Source organism: Dermacentor silvarum, chromosome 6, assembly GCF_013339745.2.
Source record: "Dermacentor silvarum isolate Dsil-2018 chromosome 6, BIME_Dsil_1.4, whole genome shotgun sequence".
Lineage (NCBI taxonomy): Eukaryota > Metazoa > Arthropoda > Arachnida > Ixodida > Ixodidae > Dermacentor > Dermacentor silvarum.
In genome coordinates, this window is record NC_051159.1 from 99362851 (window position 1) to 99383108 (window position 20258).

General features: G+C 41.1%; 1 protein-coding gene across 50 annotated transcripts in view; it reads right to left on the minus strand.

Annotated features, from left to right (window-relative positions):
• LOC119456799 (serine-rich adhesin for platelets-like) overlaps window positions 1–20077 on the minus strand; it is a 40485-nt gene extending 20408 nt beyond the window's left edge. For 49 of the 50 annotated variants that reach the window (XM_049669283.1, XM_049669290.1, XM_049669287.1 and 46 more), the window contains exons 1-3: window positions 19938–20077; window positions 16431–16505; window positions 11847–11919 (exon numbers count right to left, since the gene is read on the minus strand). In XM_049669283.1, coding sequence (XP_049525240.1) covers window positions 11847–11919; window positions 16431–16505; window positions 19938–19982 — 193 coding nt within the window. In that variant the 5' untranslated portion in view covers window positions 19983–20077. Of the gene's footprint in view, window positions 1–11846; window positions 12081–16430; window positions 16506–19937 lie in introns of all 50 variants that reach the window. The other variant, XM_049669268.1, reaches the window with a different exon arrangement.
• Between the last annotated feature and the right edge of the window lie 181 nt (window positions 20078–20258).

The following is a 20258-nucleotide window of genomic DNA, read 5'->3' on the forward strand; positions in this document are numbered from 1 at the left end:
GAGAATTTAGCTTTACAGCATTTCTAGCAGCAGAAGAACAGACTAAGAATGTTCAAACACAGCAGAACAGTACAGCAGCAGAACAGACTAAGAATACTAAATTCAATCAGCGATGTCGGGTTGGAAGAATGCACACACCATGCTTTAAAGCCCCCCAACAGAATCGATTCAGGGAATTGTCAAGTTTACAGAATCCGAACGACATGCAAGGACCTTCTAGAATGAAGTCATATATAAATATGTCCACCATTTAACATATAGTGTGTTTAGAAAGAGCCTCTCTGGCTTCTTCGGTGGCATACCTGAAAAACTATGAAAAGTGCAAATCTTATTATCAAATCTGCAAAATAGATCCAATCAGAAGTGTATCAAGTTTAATGAAATACGTACAAGGAATGTTTATTTTCAAACTACTTTCGCTTTTTATCTTTATGTGCACAATTGTGCAAAGATCACCTGAATAAGTGTTACACTGCTTATCACAGTTTTAGATTCTTGAAAGTGGCTTTTGAGCAAAGTACTTGTAAGCATCGTACTTGTCTGTAACGCTAAATCCATAGTTTACAAGGAGAGGCCTCACATAACGCACTGCAATAAGTTCCATCAGCTTCTGTTGGTGCATCATGTCATTCTCTTTACACTGCCGCACCTTTTAGGCACACAGAGCTGGAACAGCGTGTGCCACCAAGCTAGTTAGTCATGGGTCTCTGAATAGCTGGATTTTCCTTCAAGGCTTGCTCAGAGTAAACACGCAAGATGTTCAAGACAAAAAGCAGCTCGTCAGAGGGGTATAAAAGTTCCCCGCGGTCTTGGCTGCGAGTGAACGTCTGCAATTTGTTGGTGGCTTGGATGGCCGATTGCCACATAGTTCTCGCAGTTTATCTGCTCACTGATGACGCGGACAGTATAGCCACTGACATAGACGGTCGCAGATATCTGCGGGGTAGGCATGTACACAGGCAATGCCAAGGCAATCCTCAATGCCAAGTCTGATAGAAATTCATGAAATGAAAGTCCCCGAGTCATGCTTTTTCCATCCGACTTGCACAAAGGCGCGCAACAGTACGCCATCTCAGTCCAAGCGAGATGTGTCGCAAAAGCACGTATTTGAAATCAGCAAAGCACGTCGCCAAATCCCAAATGGCAAAATCGCGCGTGCCATCGGGAGATAAACAAACCCTGTTTACGTGGCGCCTTCTCGCGGCTGCCAAGCGCGCTACGTGAACGGAGACACGACTGCGCTGAGAGCGTGAATTGCCGGGCACTGAAAGTATAAAGGAGGCGCTGCCAAAGAATAATTACAGGAAAACAGTGCAAATTTATTTTGTACGATAACTTGACGGTGCTGCTAAGCTGCACTGAAAGATTACACCTGTTTGTTCTTCAGGCTGCGCATAGTTACAAAAGAATTATGTAGATCCAACACCAATGCTGGAATCTATGCGATACAAAGCTTTATTAAGGGAGCGTGAGAGAGGAGAATATACTGAGGAACCACACACTCATCCAGGGTGCTACGCTGCTCAGGAGTAAAAAAAAAAAAAAGGGGGGGGGGGGGGGAAACTGAGGAGTAATCATGAGGAAAGGTAGCTGGATGTGATTACACGTATGCCCGTGTTTGAAGGGCTCGTTCACAGCCTTGAGAGGCCTGTGGTAACAAATTTTAAAGAGAGGCTTGATAGCTCGCTTCATGAATATGTCCGGTCGACGGCCCAGTAACACTTTTTATCTGAACGGCCTGTAGCTAATTGGCGCTAACAAAGAGATCAATGATGCCGTTCACAATCATACTGGGACAAACAACAAGTACAAGTGCTCCACTGTCTCAGGTACTTTGCATGCATCACAGCCTGGACAGCCCATGCATCGGATGCAACACAAATATTGTCGCGACAACACAACACTTAGTCTGCCCACTGACGTGACACACTGGAAACCTTACTAATGGTGTTGCTGCTTCTAAAATCAGGGAAAGATGGTGTGTATTTACAAATGAGGTAGCATAGTAGAGCCCCAAGTGCAGGCAATGCATGCATGAAAAGTTCCAGAATAGGTGGCCAACCTGATCTGAAAAGCGTTTTTTTCTTTGGGTTTCGCTCTGGAGTAAAAAAATATTTAATGTTCTGGTTCAGTTCCAGTTTGATAGCCAGGCATAATACAAACTATAGAAAGCGGACATCAAAGATTGCCTTTAGTTAGCCAGCCATAACCTTTGTGTTTCATTCATTCACACTAGTAATGTGCCAACTTGCAAAAAATAAAACAATTCTTTTTTTATTTGAGCAACATGGAGGGGACCCTGCTCTTCAAAGATTATTTACTTCTGGGTAGATTCGGATGAAACTTGCTGAATTGATGCATTTCAATGTGCTGATTCAAGATATACATTCAGTTTTCTTGCAGAGTAAATAATGTTTAAGAAATTAAGAAAATTCAGTTCCTTTCACAACTTTCTTGGAGGTGAGCTATTAAATAAACTATATAACGTGCAATAAAGATTGACATACAAAAATGATGTGGAACCAACAAAGAGTGCAAACAGCAAAAATAGTGTCCTAAGCCAATTTTATATCAAGTGAGAGCAACGCAAACTTTTCAAGATAGAAGCATCCAAGACAAATTATAACTTTCTGAAAAATTTTGCAATATTCGTTTATATTATAGACCCATTGCACTCTCTAATTGTCTACCTTTCAGACAAAAAAAAAAGTTATTGCAATAGGACAAGTAGAACCAGAGACATCATCGCTCCAGAACTGTGACACCATCAAAAATGTTTTGTGAAAATGAGAAAAAACGTATCACAACATGTTCATAGTCACTGCGGCAAAGGCCAAATCAATCAAGGATGATACAAGGGTCCAATCAAGCAAAAATAAATGCTGTATGGCTTTGTTAATTGCGGTGCTCTGCTTGCATGCATTACGAGAGCGGCGATGATAAGTCACTGCCATTTTCATCTCTCCTCAGTTGAGCCGTCTGCACGCATGTTTGCCACAATGCCTTCCCTCGAATGTATAGCTTGGCTCGACTCTACTTCTGCTGCATAGTTGCAACAGTTGTCTAAAATGGTGGATCACATATTTTAAAACCAATATGATTGCTGCAAAATGATATTAATGAGACAGAAGGGCAATTGCCATTTTTGTTAATTTTTTTTCTAATTATAATTACTGTGATCATTTTTAAACCACATTCACTTTTGCCATGTAATGACGCGTGAGAACAATGACATAAAGTTCAACTTGTCACTCATTGGAAGTGACATTTTGCCATGTGACAGGGGTATAAATAACACCATGTTAGAAAATCCTTAGGCCACTTGCCCAAAATCATATCATTAATAAGAAACATCGGCAGGAATTATCATAACGCGCCACAATAGTTCAGTGGCTGTAGTACTGCGCTGCCGAGCACGAGGTCGGAGGTTTGATCCCACCCACTGCAGCTGCATTCCAGTGGGGCCAGAATGCAAAAATGCTCGAGTACCATACATTCAGTGCACGTTAAAAACCCCACTTGGTCAAAATTAATCCAAAGTCCCCCACTACAGCATGCGACATAATAAAATTGTGGTTTTGGCACGTAAAACCCCAGAACTTGATTTAATTTTGAAGTTAACGTACACAATTTTTCCAATGGACACATCCACCTGTGGTGGCAACATGCAGAATGACAACAAAGTGTGCCAACCTGGCAAAGTGTGCCAACCCCTGCAGTTGATGCACACCAAGTCACCGTGTCACAGCTCACCGCCGGCTCGCAGAACCCTTCCTTGCACAGCACTGAAAACATGGCGAGTGGCTTCAACATCACGTCAGCATGTACAGAGAGTTATCTGTCTGCACAACAAAATTTTACTGGGGCCCCTTACTCAGCTATTAAAATCCTAGCCATGCAATGTTCAATTTAAGCAGCAGCATAGACAACTCTATGCAAAATTTATCGAGACAGATGCTTCCAAATTAACAGTGTATTTTGGTGTTTTCTTCTGCTTGGTTAATTTGACCTGTAGGATAATTAAACCAATTCTGGTGGTCCCGCCAGGGTAGTATTAACAGAAGTCAACTGTATTCTTTCGCTGAACCTCCTTGCTCCATTTGCAAGTGGTATGGTGCGTGACCGTTACACTAAAGCAACCTGCATTAAAAATGATTTGGAGGTCCAATGTGCTTCATTATAAAGGCATTTGACTGTACAGCGAAATCCCCAACATTAGACTGATGTCAAAGACACCATGATTTGAGTGTGCATTACAAAGAAAGAAAAAGGAGGGGCAAGGGTGCCGTTCGGCCTTAATTTACTCTGCTAACAATGACCTTTATTTCTGCGAAATAATTGCCAAATGGAGTTGTGAAAGAACAATCTACCCGGCTAAAGTACTGTTTCTCTTTATCGTCGCTTTGAATAACATTATAGGACATATTGCGTAAATCTACAGATGACAATAAAGAAATGTTATAGCCCTAAGGCAGGAGATGACAGGAAAAACACACCTTGGAGTACAGATAGAAATTGGGTAATTAAAGCTTTTCTAAAAGAGTTGATGTATTCAGAAAAATGAATGCAGCTTGAAACTATGTGTCAGTCCTTAGTCTAGAGGTACTTTATTAAAATAAAAAATGTAACAAACTAAGAAATTAATGTGTATCATTAAATTATGTCCTCCCAGAAAGTGAGCTTTACAGATATTGACATACAGGATACAAATTACATGACTACAGTTACAGAATAAAAACTTGCATGAGAGCTAGTTGAAAGCATGCACATAAAAATCACTGGTCACTGTGGTGCCATACAATAACACTCAATACTGTACTTCCCACTGTTTGAAGAAAACTCATATTAATGCTTCTTTCAAAAATTAGTTGTGATTACCTTACTCAAGCTCCAATCTACGGCAAATACTTTGATATCTCTATCTGCATACGTCAGCACCAGTTCCAAGATTTATCAGCAATCTAGTCATGCCTGGAATCAATCTACTTGCCATGCTTGCACCAGTGACAAGTTACTTAAGTTCATAAAACCCTTACCGACACTATCAGTTTACTCTCGAAATTATGTAAGTGTTAGTAGAAATTGTATGCTTTTTACTTCTATTCCCAGCATGCCCCATACAAATCTTGTTTGCAAGTAGGGGTGTGCAAAGCGAGAAATTTGAAAATCAAGGTGGACACAAATTTTGGAAATAACTGGCTCCCCCTAATATAGATGGCATGGAAATAGTTTTTGTTTGCGTGTTTTTTGTAAATGCAGGGCACCTTTCAAAGAAAACTTTTCAACAGCCCCAATCTCAAGGTTTCATCATGCTGGTTCCAGAATGTAGTCTACCGTATATTTGTCCATTGATAAAATGTAGCAGAAAGAAGATTAGTGGTAAATGCTTGAACAAAGCTAGCTTTTCTTACTACATGCAAGTAATGCTGTTCCCAGGTTAAAGAAGCAGCATTGATAGAATATTTGTGACTGCAAGTGCAAGTGCCAAAACACTGCAATGTCCTGCTCCCACATGGACACTTTCTGCGTCAAGAAATCACAACACAGTCACCCTCCTGGGAAACGAAGCCAAAACTGGGTGTAGAAAAGGTGTTAATCTTAAATTATTTAGGGAACTCCGAGGTTTGCCAGTATATTCTCTAAATCTTAAATTATTTAGGGCACTCCGAGGTTTGCCAGTATATTCTCTAGGATTTCGAAGGTCCCAAACCTTCATATAATGCAAGAAATGAAGGGTTCAAAATGTCATGTCAGTACTTCCTGGTCAGACAGACAGCTTGTAAGTGCACCAGTAAATTAACAGCCACCACAAGTTCAAATTAAAAAAAAAAAGCAACTTTAAACAATTGTCTACATGCATGCAGAAAATCTGGGGTTCACTGCATACGAACACACATTAATATTAGTTAATTCAAGAAGAAAACTCCCTGCCACAACAAAATATCACACTGGTGATGCAAATGCAGTAGGCTCCGCCATTATTCTTTTGCAATACATCAATCACATGAAAATTCAAAGTACTGAATGACAATTTTCTGGAACCGCATTCAAATCAAATCTCTACTATATATTCACACAAACATGCTGAGCAACATAATCGCAATGTCAAGCTCACAACTCACCTTCCCAGAGGAACCCATGATGAACATTCTTTCCAGCTCGTCCATGAAAGCAGCTGCCGTGACGACACCCACCAGGAGATCAGCGGCACCTCACGCGCATGGCATCAGTCGCTCAAGTCGGCACCCACCAGCTTCCAGCTTTAGGTGCATGCACCACACTACTGCGATGCCACCGCGGTGCAACGACATCCCCCAATCAATCCCGAAACTGTGGGCCCAGTTCATCTCGGCCCAACACAACAGCTTCCAAAGAGCGGCCGACACGAGTAAAGAACCAAGTTTTCAGCACCAACATGCTTTGGTATCACGACGGCAGAGCTTTACGAAATGCTTCACAAGAAAAAAGAGTACTACATCCACTTTCTTTTTGGAGATGAATCACATAAATAACGCAGCACCGAAGTTAGACGCTACTACTCATAGTTCAACCAACCCCAACTGACAGCAAAGCAATGTCCGATTCCATTCAAGCAAGCTGTGCAATATAGTATTAGCTCTTTAGAATAGCAAGGAGATCAATCGTGATCTCAATACAAGCACTACTGTCCAGCAACATAACGTAAATATCAGCAAGGTCTTCATGAGGGGTAGTTGGCTCACGTTTAGAAATGAAGTTTGAACAGAATGAATAAAAACAAGGACACTAAGAAACAAATACCACAGACAAGCGCTGACTGCCAACTGGAAGTTTAAGCGAACTTCCAGTTGGCAGCGAGCGCTTGTCTGTGGTATTTGTTTCTTCGTGTCCTTGTTTTATTCGCGCTGTTCAAACCTCAGTTCTAAAGGTAAAAATGTTTAAGCGTAGCTATGATATCAGTTACGAATTAATGCCAAATGATACTCTGTGATGAGTGACCATAATCAAAACCACAGGCTGGCATACAAACAATTTTACCAACTATTGTGCTGGCATGAAAGAGTGACATGCTGTTTGTACATTTACATGCACAACATACAAACATGCAGTGACCACTAACTAGCATACAAAATCACAAATTGAAATGGCAACTAAATAAGAAATGTGTCTGAACTACCTAAGGCACTACAAAAGACGTGTAAAATGGTAAGTGTCCACATAAAATTTCATTAGGTGAAAAGGGGCACTTAAGTACTTCAAAAGCAGCCTTAGGAATGCGCACACTGATATACAAACAGTAATATTGAAAAGAAAGCATTGCTTTGAATTAAAGCAAGTAACAGAAGTATCTTGTTTGCATGAATATATTGCACGAGCAACATGAAGCAGTTTTTTAACATTGTTTGATTGCCCCTTTTAAAATGCTTGATGTGCATGCCCAGACACTTTTTATGCATGACACAGTTCATAGGAACTTACAAGCACTAGACTGCAATATACTGAGCTTCACACAAATTTTACATAAGCTGTATTGGAATAAAACAAGCAAACTTGTTTTTAATATTTAAAACAGTAAGTTTAACTTCTTATTCTGGGCAGCATGCACAAACAAAAGTGCTGCAAAAAAGAAAGTGTGTCTGGCACATTGCCTACAAATGCCTATGATGTTGCTCCAAAAACCTGGATCAAGAATATCAACAGCCAATGCTATTCTTATAACTAAGTGCCCAAACCTAATTGTCCAAGCTGAAATGTTGGTGTTACTGATTACTACGGACCACTACTAAAGACCCAATACCAAACACAAAGGTTGTAATGCAGCATACCAAGAGATATTGTGACCATACACACACACACATACACATCTATGGATCTTGCACAAACTTGGATTACTTGGCTACTCAATGAATTCACTCTAGGTGGGAGATTGGACAAATGGATAAATGTTAGGAGTAACTTATTAGAAACAAAGAAGTGACAACGGCCACAATGTTTTCTTATTTGGTAACAAAAAATTGCTTTAGGCCTTTCCTTCTGCTAAGGGTGAACATAATAAAACATCAGAAATATATAAAAGATCAATTCAACATTTTTGTAGTGCTTCCCTTGCAGACTACCTAACCAGAGACCAATGAAAGCCTGACAATATAAGAAAACTGATTAAGATTAATTCAACCACATTAGTGGGAAACAATAGTACACTTCACTCCAATCTTCAAGCTCGAATACAATACGTGCCTTTAGGTTTCTGAATGCTTAAATGTGGGCATGATAATGATCACATGCCATGTCCAAGTGTGTATCCACATCTCTCTGCAGCTTTGATTGCTTAGTTTAGCTAGACAGACATGAAAGGCTGCTAAGATTCACGCTTTTTGTAGAGTTCGGCTCAGGCAGTCTTTTGAAGCATGCATTTTCTTCAAACCTACAAGGCACTTCACATTAACATATAGACTTGACTAATAGCTGCATCGCACAATTAGTTTCTCCCCCAAATATTTCCAATTATGAGCTTGTAATAAGTCTACTAACACTCCTGATTCAAGGACGTGAAAACAGCTACCTTCCTGTGAAAAGAGCAGCAAGCCAAGCTTAGCTGCGTCATTCTGTTAGTCATACATTTAAAGTTTCGTATAACAAGATCGGAGCAAAAAGATGAAGTATAGTGAATTTGGCAAGTTAGTAAATATTAAGAACTATAATCTAGCATCATGCTACCACATATTTGGAAAAACATTTTCAGCACCTGCACACCACACGCACTGAACACCTTCAAGTATCACTTAGATTCCGTCACCTTGTTACTGGTTTACGACTTCCTTATTCAGAGTGGCATGTACTTCTTTACCTTCAGTAAAGAAAGTAATAAAATATTATGATGCACCTTCAAGAAAGAAGTAGTGATCAAGTGCAAGTGTGGAGGGTTTTTAAACAAGACAGAAAGTGAGCAGCACTGGCACCAAATGCTTAAGTACAGCTGCTCGCTTTAAGAATTCCCAAGTTCTTTTTTTTTTTTACTGATGTAGGAGCCCATTCTTTCCACACAAAGCGCTTAACAAAGTGGCAGGACTTTTAAGCAAGTCTATCATTATCATCAGCCTATATTATGTCTACTGCAGGACGAAGGCCTGTTTGCGCTAGCTGATTCCAACTTGTGTCTGCAAATTTATACAATACTGAAAGCAAGCTAATGGGTCTATAATTCTTCAATTCTTTAACGTCTCCCTTCTTACGGTTTAGAATAATGTTGGCGTTCATCCAGCTTTCTGGTACACTTTAAGGTATGTCACCACCTTTTTGAAAAAAAGTTTTAGTTTTGGCCATTAAATTTTTATTTCACATTGACCTTATAAAGGACCATTTTAAATGATATTCAAAAGCAAGAAAGAGTGAAAAAAATTATACTGGCATTTGTTATTGACAAAACATTGCCCAAACTTGGCTGTTACGTGAACATTCATAACTAGCGAATGGAGTGCAGGAATCGTAAACTTTTTGGCACAGAGGTAGCCAACTAACCATACTGTGCAACGAACTAGGATCTTTGCCATCCGATGATTGGGAATCAAGATATAGTAAAAATACCAAAGAAAACAAAAAATTTGTCATTTTTGTCTGCATTGCTTGGAATAAAACTTGAGAACATCAAAACTTATCATTCGTTTTCATTAATCTTAGTTCATTGCACAGTCTAGTAATAAAGGAACGAGCGTGCAAAGTTTCGTTGAAAACTATTCATTGATTTTGAAGTTACACTGTTTGCGCAACAGGAAAGTGCAAGAAATCAAGTTTTGAGAAAAACAAGATTAAAGTTTTCCAATCCTTGCACAAACAAGATCATCACGCCCTAATAAGTTAAAATCCCCTAGGTTCATAGCTAGGGCCCTTCTTAGCTGCCACGAGCTCTGTTTTGGCTTTTGTTGCAGCCCACATTTTCTTGCGGAGATATTTTGCCTCACCCGTTGATTGACGCTGGGCCTTCTTTACACGGTACTGGTCACTGGTGCAACATGCTACGAGCGTGTGATGGCCAGGTTCAATGCCTGCTTGCCTCAAAATATCTGTTGTACTTCTGTTGCTATCTTTGAAGTGGCACACAGCATCATATAAACCAAAAAGGAGGATGGGCAGGCCACATAATAAAGGGCAGGCTCACGCGGACGTCTTTGGCACCCGTTGCCATATCATACCGTTGAAACTCTCGTTAAATTTTGGGATTTTCCGTGCAGGCACTTCTTTAAATCTGTACAAAGGTTAGCATAAACCGACTTCACTTTCGTTTGAATCTTTGTTCGAATGTTTTCTATTTTTTCGAAAGTTTTGATTGAAGCTTTTGTTTCAATCGCCTTTTTACCTTGAACTTGGCCATGCCCTCCTATAAAAACGTTCAGCCTATGTTATTACTGTTGCTACTAAAAATAAAAGCTATAAAAACGACGATCCCGGTAGCATTCACAGCGGCAGCATAAAGCGCGCGCAACGTGAACAGAGACGCACTTTTAACGCTTCTAGCGTCAGGCATCCCCCTTATGGAAATTTGGGCAATGTTTAAAAAAAGGAAGCCTTACAAATTGTCTTTGAATAATATTTTACGTATCAATCTAAAACATAACAGAAAAATCGCAATATACGCCATTGATTTTCGCTGAGTTATCAGTTTCTGTTACCACACGACATTTGTTTCGGTTTCAGAACCGTTCGCCAGCTGTTAGTAAGTTGGCTATAACTTTTGAACTAAATAAGATAACAACATAATTCTTTCTGCAGAACATTTTTGAATGTTTGGGAATTCTCAAAATCTAATAAAGAGAAAATGTATATTTTTCTTAGAAAGTGCCTTTTCAAAGGTGGTGACATACCTTAAGTCATGAGGCATTGCGTATAAAGAGCTGCAAGCTTTTCAAGCATGATATATCCTCCATCTTTGATTAAATCGACTGTTATTCCATCTTCTCAAGCAGCTTTTCCCCTAGTCATGTTTTGTAAGGCCCTTCAAACTTCATCGCTAGTTAAAGAAGGAGCCTCTGTATCCTGTTCATCACTACTTCAAATGAAAGTAGTTTGGCTGCTCTGGGTAGTGTACAGGTCAGTATAGAATTCTTCTGCTGCTTTTACTATGTCATCGAAATTGCTGATGATATTACCCTGCTTATATTTCAGTGCATACATCTTGCTTTGTCCTATGCCAAGTTTTCCTCTGACAGATTTCATGCTGCGCCCATATTTTACTGCTTCCTCAATCTTTTGCACGTTATAATTTGAAATGTCCCTTACTTTCTTCTCGTTAATCAGTTTTAACAGTTCAGTGAATTCTGCCTGATCTCTTGAGTTTGACACTTTCATGTTTTGTCGTTTCTTTATTAGGTCCTTTGTTACTTGGAAGAGCTTACCTACAGGTTGTCTTGGTGCTTTACCTCCCACTTCAATTGCTGCTTCTGAGATCAGCCTAGTTATGGTTTCATTCATTACCTCTATGTTGCCTTCATTTTCCTGTTCTAAAGCTGCACATTTGTTTGCGAGCACCAGTCTGAATTGGTCTGCTTTTACCTTTACTGTGTCTAGGTTGGCCTATTTCTTCTTGACTAATTTTATTGACAGAAATCCTAGACCTCCCTAACCTATGGTCACTGCACTTTACTCTACTTCTACTCTCACTTTACTCACTTCTACATCCTGCACTATGTTGGAATCGGCAGAGAATATGAAATCTATTTCATTTCATATTTCTCCATTAGGGCTTTTCCAGGTCCACTTCCTGTTGCTACGCTTTCTGAAGAAGGTATTCATTATTCAGTGCCTATTTCTTTCCAAGTCAATACGGTACCACAAACACAAGAGGGAGGAGGAAGTGGTGACAAGAGTCCAACCTTGCTCATTCTTGCCCAGGCCCTGTCCGGACTTCCAGCCATGTCGCAGCAGCAGCTGGTAGCCGAGATTGTCCTAGGAGGTGCAACCCCGCAGGAGGAGAGAAAGGAGGGAGGTGCCAAGTAGAACCAACACGAACAAGCGCCCCCAGCAAGTAGTCCCGTACGCCGAGGCAGTGGCCACCCGCAGAGACAGCAGTGGCGGCCCTCTACCTCATGCCCGGCACCACTAGCGTGCTTGGTTGGGCAACAAGGAGCACACACGACACACACACGCTCACTGTCAGTTCCCAAGAGAAGCCCACCTCCCTTCCCATTCACAGCTCTCATGGCAACCGGAATCAGTTTTACGGAAATCCGCACGGTGAAAGTAGATTGAGGAAAGGGTGAAGTTGGCAGCCACCTGAAAGTTGGCTGAAGCCACAAAAGAAGTCCAATAGATTTCTAAGACAGAAATGGGGAAAAAAAAAAAAAGTTTCTTCCACTCTTAACACCAATCTTGGCAGCACTGCACTTCCAGTTCACTCAATTCATGCTTCTTTCTTTCAGATGGATGCCAACTCTCGCCATAAATCTGCCTCTAACTTGCAAATTGTGCAGAACTCATTTAGTTAATGTTTCAGCGCTCCAACTTGTGCCCTCGTGCTGCAAATCTCTAGCCTCCTTGTCAACTCCGTAAAGCAATTGCCCTTGGAAAAGATAGTAGTGCCAGGTAATATGTATCCTTGGACCAACATAAATTTTATTTCAACTGTGAAGCCTTAGGAGGAACATGTGTGGGTTTGCCTTGTTGCTTCATACTACTTTCGGGTGGATGCCACATCTTCATTTAATAGCTCTTACAGCATTGAAAGTTGCCAGATCTCAAGCGTACACTTCAATAGCATCAGAAAAGATACCCAAGGGCATGAATATACAAGAGCAAGTGCACGAATGGAGCAAGAGAATGATATCGAGTGCCCATTCTGCATATAGAGGCCAAGTGAAACACTGAAACATTGACAGACGCACTTCCAAAGCTAAACAGCTAAGTTTAAAATTGAAATGGAAAGTAAAAATGTTCCTTTGGGAAATTTAGCCTTTTAAAGGACGTCCTTGTACAAATGAGATGTTAACTCTGCAGAAGATGCATAGATGTTTGCCAAATCATTTGCCACTGCACTGCTTATAACCAGCCTGTATGAAAGTGTCCGATAAAAAGAAAGGGGACGCACAAGGCTATGCAAGTAAATGGATTCCTTGCCAGATGACCAGTAAGTCAATGGAAGAGTACTCTTAGTTTGTAAAGCTTCAGATGACCAGTGAGAAAATGCTTAAACGGGACTGTTAACTCCTCGTGCAACCTTGTTTAATGACAAAGCACGAAACACGCCACAACGAGCCATAATGCAAATAAGCACCAACTCATTCAAACACTAACACAGTGTTCTAAAGTGCGCGGCACTATTAGCAAGCTACGATAGTTTCCCACTGAATTAAACATATGATCATGCTCCAAAGGCTAAAACAAAAATTACAAATTTGAATTCAGGAGCTTTACATGCTAAAACTATGAACTGGTTATGAGGCGCACTAGTAAGAGACTCCGGATCCCTTTTGACAACCTGGCTTCCTTTAGCTTGCCCAAAGGCACAGTTGGGCTCACTCATACAGTCCTACTTATAATGAATGCTTGTTTATAGCTTTAAGACAATGTCATCATTAGAATTTGTATCTAGACAATGACAAACTGAAAACACATTCCCCCCTTCCATATGTAGTGCAGGCACTTTCCTCTTTGTGCCAGTGTTCTTTCTCGATAGGGGATATGCAAAATGCTAAAATATCGCTGCTCTACACATGTTAGACACAATCAGGATGGCAGACCTTGTGCCCTACCTTTTTTTTTTCCATCTTCCTCTCTTTTGCACACAACCCTCAGCTTTGACAGCCCTGAGAGTACGCAGCTGTCCATCTCAATAAGCGAAAGGTAGAGGTGCGAGGAAGCGTGCTTATGAAATTTGTGGCACACATCCCTTGCTCTGCTCAGAACTACACTTTATTTGCCAATTAGCACATTGCACACAGCGGCACTGAGATTGACATTACTCCTGTGGCACCTGCATGGAGGTGATCAAAACGACAAATTGCACAGCCACATCCATTAGAAGTTCCCTATTTTCAAGGAGACTGGTTTAGGTAGCGTGATGGACTTTAGCATAAGTGAGATTGCAAAATGCTTTCAGTCCTCAATGCTGTGTATGCAACATGCAAGGCAGGCTGCTGTGCCACATTCTTCATTGCCTAAGAAAAAAATGGAAAGGAGACCTTAACAATGGGTACTATAGCAAGCTAGCTACCCCACTACAGATGCAAGGTATGCTGACTCACTGAGGAAATAAAGATGGAACTATGGTTTTGTGAAATAAACTTTTGTTGCTGCACTTAGCTGAAGACACGATTGTCTATGATGTCCGAAAAGCAACGGGTCTGCAGTGGAGCCCTCATATACATACACTCCTTTGCTGTAAGCAAATCTGAAACTGTAGTTTATGGCTCTACACCTTTAAGGATGGAAGACTAAGCTCAGCTTGTCAAGTGCAAAATTGCAAAACATACGAACGACACGACCAGATCACCTAGCACTATTTTTTGTTTTTTGTGCAGGCCTGAAGAGATTTTGAGCTGCTGTGTTGCCCCGCATTTCTTCCAGGTGGTGTGCGTTCATTTTATGCTTGCAAGGAGCTGTTGAAAAGTGAAGTTGAGAGCACAGACACTTGTGTGCAGCAAAGCCCACCTTCATTACAGTGTAAATTTTTCCCCCCTAGTAAACTGCTCATTACTGACAAATTTTTTAATGGTCTTGTTCTATAGGATCATCAGAATCATTAACACGAAAAAAAAAAGAAAAGTTTATCGTTCTTGCAAGTTAAAAACATTTGCATAAGTGGTACACCATTTTTACAAAATAAGACTACCCACTTTTCAATCAAGTGTGGGATCTTCACTTAGTGCAAATACTTGAATTAACCTGATAAATTCCACGAGATGTTCAGGTCCATTGTAAGTGGGCTCAACTGCAGCTCTTCTATCGCAGCTTCAAGAATGCCCAAGTTCAGAGAGATGCTTTCACAAGCACAGTGCCATGAATGAACAAGGTGAACATTCTCACAGGCTAAGAACACTGGCAGAGGCAAGAGACTCAATTAATAGAGGAGGCCTGTGCGATTCACTTCTCAATTCAATACTGCATCATACCTGCCAACCTGTGAACTTGAAAATCCACAAATATCCCCCCCCCCCACCATGACAAAGGAAGGGGAGAGGGTGTGTGTTGCAATCAATTTTCTTTAAAGTTTGCCCTGAGCACACCTTTCGTGGGATACATACGCAGGTTAATGATTATGTACCTCTAGATGCAGCACACTTGCAACAGCAAAGACTGATAAGCAACACATTGTTTTTAGATCACAATTATTTTTTCAGGAACTTTGCTGTTGCTATTTTTGGCCAGCTTCAAGAACTTCTCTGAACAAACTTGATCGATGGAGCTTGCCCTTTTTGTACTATATGGCGCCTTTTGCTGGCACAGAACAGTGGCACAGGTACTATCAAAGTTGCTTCCTTGGGTGCAATTTTTGCGATCTTGTGCCGCCCTATCATTTAACACCTTAAAAATTGTTTCGCAAACAGAACCTACTTTTCGTAAAGCTTGTCGCAACATCAAAAAATAGTGGAACGAACTCGTAAACTTTAAAAAATTTGAGGCAGTTGGCAGGTATGCTGTAAGCCCAAGCTGTGTGCCCAAGTTGCAATGAATTAAATGTTTTTTATTAAAGTGACGTTTACGTTATGAAGTCTTCTGCGAACATCTGCCCATGGCACATGGTTTGTACTAACTCAAAACATTGCTCAACCAACCTTTCCAGTACTTTTATGTTCTTTGAAAAATTTCAGTTTGTACTTTGTTTCTGCAACTACCCTTCACTCAAGTTCCTAAAGCACACAATCTATGCTAAACTGCAGATAAGAAATAAACCCATACACACACGAGACTGAGTTGAAAAGGGACCTGGGTAAAAATTTGGAAGTTGTAAAACCTATGTAAAAACAAATCGATCAATATAGCACCCTGAAAAACTAGGCCTGACATGTCCTTTCATTTATGTACGGTGGCTGGCCAAGTCAGTTGCAAGGACCACACACCTTAACCCACGGTATCGCCTCACTAGATGTTTAGCCAAGATAAAAACTAATGCATACAAGGAATGACCGAGATGAAGAAAAAGGAACTTCAGTTACCCAAATCAATGCACACAGACTATTGTCATTTCAAATGTAAAAAAAAAAAAACTTGTTGTGAAACACCCAAAAACAGATAGCACAGTCTCAGAAAGAAGTAGCATCACTTCTTACAAGTAACTGCAGAAGAATCATTATGCAACTTATACTTAACTTTTCATTTAGCCATGTAAACACCTGGGCCATGAGTTCCAATTAGCCACTCAAGAAAGATGGCTTATGCTTCTAAGCATAACCAAGCCTTTGTTTATATTACTATTTCGTTTTGAAAAACCAGACACTAAACCCAAAGAACTAGCTTTTTACCTGTGTAATTGGCTCAGCAAGAGAAGACTGCTCAAGCTCGATGAGGTTGTCATCATAGACATCTACTCCTTTACCCTGGAAAAGAGAACAAAAAGGGTGGGGGCGGGTCTTTATGTCACTACATTCAGTGGCATCAAACATGGTGCTTGAACTTGACGAGCCTTTCACACATACTGACACATATAGAACACAGAAATAAGTGCCCTTCAAAGAGAACATGTATACTTGGGCAAGGGAATCGGTAATCACTAGGTCTACAATCCCCCTCTCCTTCCTTATCCTTTTATCCCCCTTGCCCTTTCCACGAAACCCCTCAGCCTGCAGAGGGAGCTGTTAGTGCATCAAGTGTGAGTGGTTGGTCTGTGAAGGGATCATTCGGTCCTTTCAGCCTTTTCAGATACATCACCACAATGGCACAGTCCCACGTAAAGGGGGGAAGAGGTGCTGTTAGTAAGGAGGTACTCTGATCACAAGGTGAGCTAACTTGTTCTTGTCCGTTTGTGTGCTCATTTGTTGCTGAACAGCTAGGGCCATGCTGGTATCATTTTAACTGTTTCATTACCGCGTCCTACTGAACATTCTTCTTCTTTTTTCTGGGCTTTTATGTGTCAAAACCAGTTTTGATTATGAGGCACGCCGTAGTGGAGGGCTCCGGATTAAATTTGACCCCCTGGGGTTCCTTAAAGTGCACTACAACGCAAGCACACGAGCGTTTTTGCATTCCGCCTCCATCGAAATGCGGCCACGCCTAATCTACATGGGCCACTAGTGAATTGATGATGATGATGTATGGGGTTTTTTGGCGCAAGGGCCACCAGTGAATTAAAGGCGCCACGCGGAAATTTAAATATACTGGCACTCCTATCGACCAACTGCGCTATCTAGCGCATTTTCTAAGCCATGTTTCATTTCCCGGGTAGTTTGTTTTTTTCCCCAGCGGCGGCGATCCGGTCGTTGGACGCTCGTGCGAACGACATTTTTCTGGCGATTCTGTGCTGTTTGCAAGTCATTATTTAGCTTGTTGCTACTGTTAGACATTGCAATGTGAAGCTTTATTTGTTGCTTACACAATTAGAATATTTTATATGGTAAAGGCATACCTTACGGTATTTTGGTGCTGTATCCAGAGTTGGTTCATACTTTTTCTGAGCTGCTATTTAGCATAATTACCTATAATACCCACAGTTCAACAGCTCCATTGATATCCATTATAATATTGTGCTTGAAATTTGTATTGTAGAGGGAAAAAAATATAATTCTGGCACCTGATGGAACAAGGCAGTTTCCACTAGGCAGAAACAAAAAAACTCTAACTCATATGCTTTATGAACTAGATAATTCAAACTTTCCTCTTTTTTAGACGATTGATTTTCAAACATTTTGTATATTTCAGATTATTTTTCTTTTTTTCTCCTTTTGTGTTATGAGCACCACATTGAAAATGCTCTATGCAATTTTCAATAAACCTTCTTTCTTATTAATATTATTGCTTGTTACACCCCAATATTTGTTTTTAAAAGCAATATCTTGAGAAAGTACATTTATTTAGCTTTTTATTGATATACAGGATGACACTGTAACCCCCATAATATTTATTACAAAATATTATTACGAAAACCTACAAAAAGTGGCACATTTTTCCATGGTAACGAAAGAGTTAAGAGGATAAATAGCAGATGAATTAGGCTTTTTAGGGAGGAGCCTCTCCTGCATTTTTGACTTGCCACCGACATCTTGACAACCTTTCAAAGTATTTTGCATTCACCACTGGCTGTTTGCCCTTAAAACTTGCAGTGAGATCATTTTGTGAAGCCTACGTAGCGGTGACCTAGCAATTGAGCATCTGCCTCGCATGCGGGAGGTACTGGGTTCAAATCCCAGTGTCACCAGAAACCAACAGGTTTTTCTAATGGGTAGCTTGGTGCTCGGCTACTTGTGGGGGTCCCCACTTAATAGGTGCATTGGGATGCCACATGAGAAATTTACGCTATGGGAGCGGCTCAGATCTCCCTTTTCAGGGTTTTGTGAACATAGGATCTGACGGGATTTGCATGTTGCATGGTGCTGGCTCCTTGCCCAGGTCAATTCACCCCTCAAGAAAGTCGAATGTCAGGACGCAGTTCTATGTTTCACCTAGAAGAAGTATTCATATTTGAAAAAACAAACAGAACGCTGACCAAAACGGTATTATCAAAGGGGGTAAACGCTTCAGCTTCTACACGGAAGCCCAAATGTCTACCCTCTTTGACAACACCATTTTGGTAGGCACTCTGTTCATTCCTTTTTCTAATGAATCTGATTCCCGCCTAGACGAGATGTCCAATTATTGACTCCCCCCCTAGTAGAAGTATACCCCCACTCCCACGGGGCACTTTCAATCAAACCTGATCAGCAGGATGGAATTACTCGATAGCGATTGAATCCCTCCTGCAGCTTGTGCAAAGGGCCCAATCGAGACTGAGAAATTCAATTGCAATCGGGCTCGATCGAAAGTGACCCGTAGGAGTGGGGCATAAAAGACCACTGTTAACTATGATCCGGGACTCAACAACGCGAGTTCAGTATGCCGAATGGAATAGCATTGTCATCTCACTGTGCAGGACTCTCGAAACTTAAGCATAACTTGTTTCGCGAAACGAAAACGGAACGGCGAATACAAATATCATCGGAAGAGGTGACTCGAGGATTGTCGATGTTGCCTGTCAGGCTGACTAAAAACTCGCTTTATCGATTTCTGGGGCCATAGATGATATCGTTTATTGTCTATGCCGATCTAACCACATAAGCATTGTTGATAAATGCGCTATGATGCAAACTAGACAACGATATACTATCTGCACCACCGAGCCAGTGATGAACATCTTTAAGTTGTCAGGAAAAATAAATAGACGGATGCGTCCAGCATAACTTTCACGAGGTCAAGAGTTAAAGAAAAGGACAAGGGCACCTGTCGATACGCATCAAATAGCTCAACAAAATACAGCCTAAAATAAACAGGTCACGCTATTTGTTGTGAAGCAAACGATCTCGGTCCAGCAAAACACCGTACTTTACAAATATCTCTTGGGCACTGAAAATCGAACAGCCCCAAAGGAAGAGCAGTGTGCAGATGTTGATGGCCTGGAACACGTTATAAACGTGCTGATGTGTAAGCGACTGATTTCACTGTGATTTGACACGTCTGTAACATATCATACTACTGGCACGGCTTCCTAACGCGCTACAGCACCTGCGCAGTCGTGGGGCGTCGCTGCGTAATGTCTCAACGTAAACAGCAAAATAAGTGCTACGACACTACAGCATAAAGAAAGCACGCTTAATGAACTCGCTTAAAGCACGCTTAATCAACGAGTTCTTATTGATTGCAAATGCTCGATGTCCTGCTGTTATCACGCAGTCCGAGGACCCTTAGGCTTAGACCTCATAGAGATTCGGGGTTTTACAAAAATCGCCGAATAACACCGCAGCGGCGAACAAACGTCGTTATAGAATGTAAAATTCAGATACCTGATAATCTCGAACCTCGTGAAACCGAGAAAACCTCTCCGCCATTTGATCACATTTAGCTACAATTCACAAGCGCACGGTGATCACAACGACACCACCGAAAACATTCGGAACGAAATCCAGACACCGCATCAACAGAGTTGCCAGGCGAAATTACTCACGCCGTCAACCCTATGTTGACCAGCAGCGTGTGACCACCGCTGACACGCCGCTGCCCAACTGGCGTGAAACATGACATATGCGTTTATAGCTGTGAAATTGCACTGTTTTATTGACACCAATGTGCTTTATGGTCGGCGTGCTAACGCAAATGAGTAATTA